At 37.2% G+C, this 9486-nt stretch overlaps 1 protein-coding gene across 17 annotated transcripts in view; it reads left to right on the top strand.

The window, feature by feature from the left end:
* Positions 1-9486, top strand: part of LOC121016602 (zinc finger protein 25-like) — a 53524-nt gene that overhangs the window by 22474 nt on the left and 21564 nt on the right. For 13 of the 17 annotated variants that reach the window (XM_040454308.1, XM_040454300.1, XM_040454304.1 and 10 more), the window contains 3 exons: positions 77-172; positions 3957-4141; positions 5471-7998. In XM_040454308.1, coding sequence (XP_040310242.1) covers positions 77-172; positions 3957-4141; positions 5471-6181 — 992 coding nt within the window. In that variant the 3' untranslated portion in view covers positions 6182-7998. Of the gene's footprint in view, positions 1-76; positions 173-1489; positions 1980-3956; positions 4142-5298; positions 5430-5470; positions 7999-9486 lie in introns of those variants that run through there. The other 4 variants (XR_005784375.1, XM_040454310.1, XM_040454311.1 and 1 more) reach the window with 3 other exon arrangements.

Below are 9486 nucleotides of genomic sequence, written 5' to 3' on the forward strand. Positions count from 1 at the left end.
TATACCTCCTCCCTCCTTTAGAATTGCTGTACCCATGCAGCTTTGTCCAAATTCTGTGTCATTTTTCCTTTTACAGGGTTTCTCATTAACAAGCCAGAGGTGATCTTCAGATTGGAGGAAGGGGAAGAGCCATGGATAGTAAAGGAAGAATTTCTGTACCAGAACTACCCAGGTGAGTTAGTGAGTACCAGGAAGGTTAGTGAGGAAGCCAGGAGAGATTACAATCTAAGTGGTCAGTTTAGGAGTTGGACATTTCAAATGTTTTCTAAGAATCTCTTAGTGGCACCTACTTTTCAAGTAGAGAAAGGATATGTATATGATAAAATTGAAAGCGAAAAGGGTAATGCCTGAGAATGCCTGTATGCTGGTTTTCTGATTATTCAAAGCTCCGGGTCCAAGGGTATTGTTTATGCAGACGAGTCAAATGATAAAGGGTTTTTTGTGTGTGTTTAATAGCACAAAGCTAAAACTTAGAAAGGTAATAAAATCTAAAATTTGGTTCTTGAGGAGGAGGGAGGAAATAATATTTTCACTGCTACATGTAGTACTTGATACTATTTAAATAAATAGGCAATAAATTAATGGGATTACAAGCTTGTATTAGATTAACTACTGTAACAAAAGCACAGCCATTGTTATTTTACAAGATTATATCTTTGTACCTAAAAACAATGGGAAAAAGACCGATTATGTGCCGGAAGAACATTGCTAAAATGAAACCCTCAGTAAATCCTACAAAGTAGAAATAAGACGTTCCTTAGTTGTAGTCTGATAAAACCAGAAATCAGTAACAAAATTATGAAGCTCAGAAGACAAACTAATTCTTTTTCTTTTGCATTTGTATTTCTTCCTTGTAAACTTCTAATATTTCTCATGTTCTTACTTTACATCAATATCAGGTAGAACTACATTCCCTCATACTTTGCTTTATTCTAGTTCCTAATTGTAGTTGGTGAGAGGTTTTTTTGTCGTTGATGGTGGTGGTTTTGTTTGCCTTAGAACGTCTTTTCTTTCAGTAGTAAAAAAGACAAAGTAAATATGTGTTACCCCTATTATTTATTTAATGGAATTTAAATTAACTTGCCTTTTGCATTATGCATTATGGCCACACTTGCCATACTCCATTATGGCCTTATTTGGCTGCTGCAATCTTATTTTTATCTTGCTTACACTCATGCTAAACACCATTTGATCCCCTCATCAAATATCACTTAAACATACTCTAATCATTCACACCTTTCTTCATTGTGTGCTTTCTCTGACTGAATACTAAATGAGCTAATGAATGAAAAGTCCTCAGAACAGTGTTTAGTATATAAATAAAACATTTTTATTGTTATTATGTTGAATAATATAATATTATAGTGTATGTTATAATAAAAAAATAACCTATAATAGTATAATAACCTATAATAGTATAGGTTAAGTGTATCGGCTTCCAAGAAACAGACCTTGAATGTTTGAGCCAATGTAATCTCTTCTTTCTCAGAGTGTCCAGCATGCAGTGGGTCTTTCACAAGAAACAAAAGCAAAATCATGATGTTTCCTTATTGTATCTATCTTTTTTCACACCTGATGAATGATATTACAGAAAATGGCAATCATGGTACTCTTTCTTACTTTGGTATACAACCTGAAATAGACATTTGATAAGCACGTGTTGATTGGAATCAAGTAGAAGAAAAATTTCATATTCTTAAAACATTGTGAGGGAACTCATTCTGATTACTTGCATGAACCTATAGTTCTGATTCATCGGGTATAAAAAGGCATAGTGTCGAAACATTTGTGTTTGAAAAAATTCTCCAGGTAATACTGATACGCACAGGTTGTTGAAGTCTATTAATTTAAAATTACTCAGGTTCAAAGGAAATCAGAGAGTTAACAGCACTTGTTATGAGCAGTGGTTATAAACTATGGTCTGCAAACCTACTTTATGTTATTGTAAATAAAAGTGTTTTTTTTGCAACACAACCATATTCATTTGTTTATATATGATCTTTGGCGGATTTCATGTACAAATAGCAGAACTCGATGTTGTGAAAGGCAGGTATGGCCTGCAAAGCCTAAAATGTGTACTGTTTTGCCTTCTAAGGAAGTTTGCCATCCTCTGGATGGAAAAATGAGGATTAAATTACGTGAAACATTTTAAATTCAGTGTTTACTTAAGAAAAATTTGTTGTATTCCCTCAAATCTAAGAAGCCATAGTTTGTAACTGGACCATTATGTGAATGAATCACTAAGGTAAAATATTATATTGTGACTTGTTGATCACAGATATGTGATCAATTATAACATGCATTCTGAGTTTAGAACTTAAATATATGTGTATCGTATTAGGTGAGATACAGTATGTTACAAAGCAGTGGTATTGTTGTGTTAAAACAGTTGATCTATGTAGGAACTACTTTTAGATTTAGGATAAATTTTGAAAGTCTTGAAGAAGATTTGAAAAGGAATTCTTGAAATTTTGGAAAAATAGTGCTATTTTGTCTTTTTTTCTAGATACTAAGTTGACTATATCCTAGCCTTGGCTCTGAGTGAGGGAACACACTTTGACCTTGTAGTCACGAATGAGTACTTTAATGAGACAACTGACTAAACTGGAGCAAAGGATATTGACTGGGGAGTTGTAGAATGGCAGCTTGAAAATCTGATGTGCAGGGGGCACCTGGGTGGCTCAATTGGTTAAGCTTCCAACTTTGGCTCAGGTCATGATCTCACAGTTCATGACTTCGAGCCATGCATCGGGCCTGCTGCTGTCAGCTCAGAGCCTGCTTCGGATCCTCTGTCCCCCTCTCTCTGCCACGCCCCTACTCACGCCGTCTCTCTCAAAAAGGAATAAACATTAACAACAACAACAAAAATCTGATGTGCATTTAGTTGGTGTAAATTTTGTTTGTCTGAATGGTGACTTGTAACAGTTTTCCATGTAGTACATGCTTCAGGCCAGTGGCACTTTTTTCAGCTTGGGGCAGACTTTGTTGCACTGGGCAGAAAATGTGGACAATACTTTTTAAAATGATAAATCAACGTAAACATTACTCATTTTCTGGGATTTGGTTGAAAAAAATATGATCCTTAAATTTTGATAATAAATAGAAATGTGGAAATGTGAGCTGTGAACTGTAAAGCAAAATTAAGTATTAGTATTTTGGCACAAGCAGTGTTGTTTCAAGGAAAAGCAAGTGAACATAAATGTATCATGGTAGGTTCACCTATTGAATAGCTCCAGTAGAGCAATATGAAGGTATCAGAGCCAAAACAGGGTGATACATCCGATCTATATTGGCACAAGATTACTTAATGTCATTGTTTTATACTTTCTGTTGGTTGTTGGTATTCCTGTGAATCATAGTTGGGAGGGGAGTTATAATGCAATTTAGTGACTCTACTTAAACATCAGCCAGTTGGCTCATTCAGCAATTTACCTTGCTATTAATGCATAGGAGGAAACTTCAGCTGGAAGAATGAAAACTTGTTTAGATGTTACTAGAACAATATAGGTTTGAGAGTATGAGGTCTACTCTGTAGTTTCTCTCCTTAATGTCTCATGTTTTCCCTCTGAACACCTTTGTCTACTGGCTTTTCTTGTCACTCCAATTACTTTTTATTAGCTCGGTTGGACCCATCTTATTTTCTGTGACTTTTCTCCTACTGAATCTGTCACTCGTATAGAATCTTCCATCTTCTGTACACTGCTAATTGCATTTATATCTTCATTTCTGTTTTAAATGTTTTATTTATAAAGGGCTAAATAATTACATGTCCTTGTGTTAATAGCTTTTCTCCCTTTTTCCACTTAAGTTTTCTTGAACTAGATGGGAAAAAAGGCACTTTGATCCTAAGAGACTACCAAAACCAAAAGTCAAGTATATAATAGGACATTTGTATCTTAATCCAGTTCCATTAGAACTGTGAAATCTTATGGTCTGTTCAATATTTTCATTTCTAGAAGACAACAAAGCTCATTACCTAACAGAGAGAATCCAGGAAAACCAAGACAAATATTTGCCACAAGTTGCATTTAAGAACAAAACACTGGCCTCAGAAAAAGTTCATGCTTTAAGAAAACCATCTAATATGAGTGCAAACTTTGTTCCTTCAAGAAAAATGTCCTGTAAATACGACTTACATGGAGTGAGTTTGAAAAATATTTTAATATCAATTGGTAGTAATAGAAATTCTTCAAGAAAAAAATATGGCATTTTACATGTATATGAGAAATTACTTGATATTAAGCAGGAAAAACCTCATGCTCAAGAGATTTCTTGTGAAAATAATCAGAATGAGAAAACCTTTGGCCATAAAAATGGTATTATTCAGCACCTAAATACTCAGACTTCAGAGGAGACTTTAAAATATAATGATGGTGGAAAACCCTTAGGAGAAAAGACCATAATAATTCCACACAGGCAAAATGACATAGGAGAGAAACTCTGTGAATATAAGGAACATGGGGAAACCTGTGAGATACCATCTCTGTTGAAATGTCATGTGGTCTACACAGAAATAAAACAATCCAAAAGCAATCAAATGGAAAATAATTTCAGTAAGATGTCACACTTCACTCAAGTTCAGAAAAGCCAGAGAGGTGAGTGTCTATTCAAATGTAATGAATGTGGGCAAACATTCAACTACAAGTCAAATCTCACAGCGCATCAGAGAACACACACAGGAGAGAAACGCTATCAACTTAATTCACGTAGGAAGACCAGTCACAAATCAGTTCTCACACACCATTGGAGGACACATACAGGGGAGAAACTTTATAAATGTAGTGAGTGTGGGAAGTCCTTTTACAAGAAGTCATCTCTCATTCAACATGAGAGAACATACACGAGGGGGAAGCCCCATGAATGTAATGAAAGTGGGAAAACTTTCACCTTCGCTCAACATCAGAGAACTCCTACAGGAGAGAAACGCTTTCAGTGTAATGAAGACAGTAAAACTTTCTGTCGGCAGTCAGACATAAAGAGACATCAGAGGATTCACACCGGGGAAAAACGCTTTCAATGTAATGAATGTGGTAAAACTTTCCATTGGCAATCAGACATTAAGCTACATCAGAGAACTCACACAGGAGAGAAACCCTTTCACTGTAACAAGTGTGGTAAAACTTTCTATCGGCAGTCAGATGTTAATGCACATCAGCGAATTCACACAGGAGAGAAACGCTTTCAGTGTAATCAGTGTGGTAAAACTTTCTATTGGCAGTCAGACGTGCATGCACATCAGAGAACTCACACAGGAGAGAAACCCTTTCAATGTAACAAATGTGGTAAATCTTTCCATAGGCAGGCAGACGTTAATGTTCATCAGAGAACTCACACAGGAGAGAAACGCTTTCGATGTAATGAATGTGGAAAAACTTTCTACCGGCAGTCAGACGTTAATGCACATCAGAGAATTCACACAGGAGAGAAACCCTTTCAATGTCATCAGTGTGGTAAAACTTTCTATCGGCAGGCGGACGTTAACGTGCATCAGAGAACTCACACGGGAGAGAAGCGCTTTCAATGTAATGAATGTGGTAAAACTTTCTACCGGCAGTCAGAAGTTAATGTACATCAGAGAACTCACACAGGAGAGAAGCCCTTTCAGTGTAATGAATGTGGTAAAACTTTCTATCGACAGTCCGATGTCAACGCACATCAGAGAATTCACACAGGAGAGAAACCTTATAAATGTAACGAATGTGGGAAATCTTTTTACGAGAAGTCATCCCTCACTCGACATGAGAGAACTCACACGGGAGAAAAACCCTATGAATGCCAGGAGTGTAGGAGAACTTTCTGCCAGAGGTCAGCCCTCACTCAACATCAGAGAACTCACACGGGAGATAGACCCTTTCATTGTAATGTGTGTGGCAAAACTTACCGTCATCTCTCAGCTTTCAATGTACATCGGAGAACTCACACAGGAGAGAAACCCTTTCAGTGTATTGAATGTGAGAAATCTTTTCTTACAAAGTCGACTCTTATTAATCATCAGAGGACTCACACAGGGGAAAAGCCCTACGAATGTAATGAATGTGGGAAGAGTTTCCGTCATAAATCTACCCTCACTACCCATCTGAGAACTCACTCAGGAGAGAAACCTTATAAATGTTGTGAATGTGGAAAAGCTTTCGGGCGGAAATCAGCCCTTACAAATCATCAAGGAATTCACGTAGGGTAGGAACCCTGTAGCAGAAATGTGCTATGTTTTTCCCAATACCCATTTCTCTTTCTTTATGGTTACACAACTAGTCCAGATTTGCTAGCCTGTCTTCCATACACATGAGGCCACATGACCTGTGACTCACAATATGGGCACAAATTCCAAGCCTGTAAAAGACCTCATTTGGAATTTTTCCTCCTTTCGTTTTTCTTTCCTTATCAGGGGGTAATGGAGATATCCTCAGGACAACGTGGAAGCTAGTCATTAGAGATTACAGATTCTTAAGTTGGAAGAAACCAGGGTCCTGGGCAGAGTTTTGCCTTCACTAACAGCACTTCATAAGTCTTGTCATAGACGAGAAATAATTATTTTTTTTCAGCCATTACATGTTTAGAGCTTTCTGTTGTCATAGTGTATGCTAGCCATGCTTTATCCCATCTATCCTGTGAATCTAATGAAGGTATGAGAAGCACTGTAGGTCAGAGAATTCATTAGGGGAGAAACCGCTCTCAATATCCTGCATTTTAATAAACCTTTATCAACAAGCCAAACATTTTATAAGTCAGAAATTTACAGTGGAAAACCCCAAAAATGAATGTAGGAAAATTTTCACAGTCTGATTGTCCAGTAGATAATTGAGAGTAGAATAAAGCTAACAACATGAAAAACATTTCAAGATTTATATATCAGAATACGTAACAAAAGAAAATTGTCAGTTTAGGAAACGAGGAAAACATCCTTACCTAGAAATGATCTTATTCTAGAAGCGATGTTTCGGATGCAGTATTAAATAACTTACAAATAATATGACACAGGATGTTTATTTAATGGTCTTGCTCATCAAGGAACACATCGCTTTGAGAAAGGCGCGAGTGAGTTGAGTCAGAGCAGCGGCATTAAATGTATATGAGTAGCGTCTGTGCTAGGTCAGGCTTGCACACGACAGTGCTCTTTAACAGCTGTTTTCTGTATCCTTGATACTTGTTTTGTACTCACAGTAGTTACAGTAGGAGCATTGCACCCTTATCTAAGTAACTTTTGCAACGTACACTAGGATTTCTGACACTAAATACTATTGTTGTCCCATCACATATTTACACCACAACATATATGAATTTTAAAAGGAACATTGAATGCGTGAATGTCATATGTGTTTTCTGCTTTTTGGTGGCATATATAACTCCATATAGACATTGTGAAGAAACTGTCGTTTTAGTAAATCACCCACAACATTTAATAAAGTCAAGATTTATTTGAAATCTGCAACGATTCAGCACACAGTTGTTTATGATACACATGAGTTAATTTTCAAAGGTGGCCTTGAACATTAGTACTTCGTACACTGTATGGATTGAAAGCAGGGCCCATTGAAGACATTTCCCCCATTTTTGTGTTTTCTAAAGGGTATGTTTATGTAAGTTTAAGTGCAAAGTGCAGATATTAATGTGAGCACAGAACTCTCTGCATTTGTATTTTTTTGTGGTAGGCTGCCACGTTTCCACCCTAGAATTATGCATGGTTTCTGCAAACTGTTCTATGCCTGTCACTTACTATTTGAGTGACCTGTGTAGTGATTTAATCTTTCTGCTTCAATTTTATTATCTACCTCACAGATAGTGAACAGTTTGGGTTGATGTTTTCTGTTATTAGAGCCAAAGGCAGTTATGTTTAGAACTTGAACATTAGAAATAAAATAGTCATTCCACAGTATGAAGTGTATTTCTGCTTCTTGAGTTGATACAAGAAGATTCTTTTTAGAGCTTTGTGTTTTGTCAGGTTTGTCTTTAAAATATATGAAACAAATGTGTTTAGAATAAACAGAATAATCTATTGACCTCTTTGTGTTGTTGATTAAATATGGTGTGAACTAAAAATCCAACTTTTTTTTTTTTTTTGCAAATGACTAGCCAATGGATCTTTCACTTGTTCATTCATTTGCCCTTACTTCACTGATTTGAAACCCCATTTTTTGTATAGACACCCTTTGGTGTGGCTATTGCATTTCTAGGCCCTGCGTTCTTGTCCCGTTCTTGTCATGTCTACTGCTGGTCCATAATCTAGATAGACCGACCACAGGACACCACCCTCCTTCCCTACACTGAAGATTTCACTGCTGTTCACTCTCTGCTTTTTGCCACTGTGTATAAACTCCTTGTGAATTTCGGTGGTTCTGGTAACATTTTGTCATCTTCCACACTGTGCCTTGAACACCATTTATTAAAACCAGCAAAATGGTTTTGAGTTATGACCATGTTTATATATGCAGCTTTTGTTCTTTTTAGCATCTTATGCTCCGTTCTATTAAAATAACTTCATTCTGTTGAAAGGCATCTTGTTTCTAATTTTTCATTGTTATGAACAATACTACTTTGGACACTTTGTGTTTATGTGGACTACCGCTGCATCCTCAACCCACAGTAAGAAACACATTTCTGTAAATACAGCCGAGCACTTGTTGATTCAATAAATATTAGTCACTATGTAGAAGGCGTTGTACAACAGTGAATACAACAGAAGTTCTAATCTAATCTTCCCAAGGTTAAATTCCAGTGAGACATAAACCACAGCAGCGATTTGAACAGAAACAACATGATACAAGGAATTGTTAACTTGGTGTATAGTTGTCTAGGGATCTGAAAGGGTATATGGGGAACCCTGAGATATGAAGAAGAATCTGAAAGGGGAAAATAAGAGTCAATTTTATCCCTAGGATAGCAACTGCAGGCAGCAGCTTCAAGCTCTAGGCTGGTAAAATGAAGGGAACAGGGTAGGCGTCCCTCAGAGCTGAAGTGCAGAACTCCAAAGGAACCTGTTCCACTGCTGGGGGTATCTGAGTCCAGAGGAATGGCCTCACAGGTCTGGGACCCATATTGGCTGCCTGACGTTGGTACTTCTGATGGGGAAACACTGTAAAAGTGAATTCAGCGCCTTGTCCTCAGAGGACATTACACCTGACTGGGTGAAGAAGCATTGGTAAGGTGCTGACAGCACAGGACATAGAGGGGAAGCCCACAGGAAACAGGAGGAAGCATGTCCCTCTTCCCTCCACCCTTGCAACCCGCCAGCATATACTATTGGCAAAGTATGACAGCTGGCGAAACAGAAGTGTGGTTACAGTAGAAAAAGTTGGCTCAGCCAGCCTAGTCAAGCGATTAAAGTTAACATAAATAATACCGACAATTAGTGTCATTCGATAGTATTTAATTTGTGTACCATCTAATAGGATGCAGTGAGAATACAGCCAAAAATGCATAACCTGAGTCAAAGCAGAGAGGAACATCAAACCCATGTTGAGGCACACTCTTTATTTTTTATTTTTTTTT

Source organism: Herpailurus yagouaroundi, unplaced genomic scaffold, assembly GCF_014898765.1.
Source record: "Herpailurus yagouaroundi ecotype Mexico unplaced genomic scaffold, PumYag 211, whole genome shotgun sequence".
Lineage (NCBI taxonomy): Eukaryota > Metazoa > Chordata > Mammalia > Carnivora > Felidae > Herpailurus > Herpailurus yagouaroundi.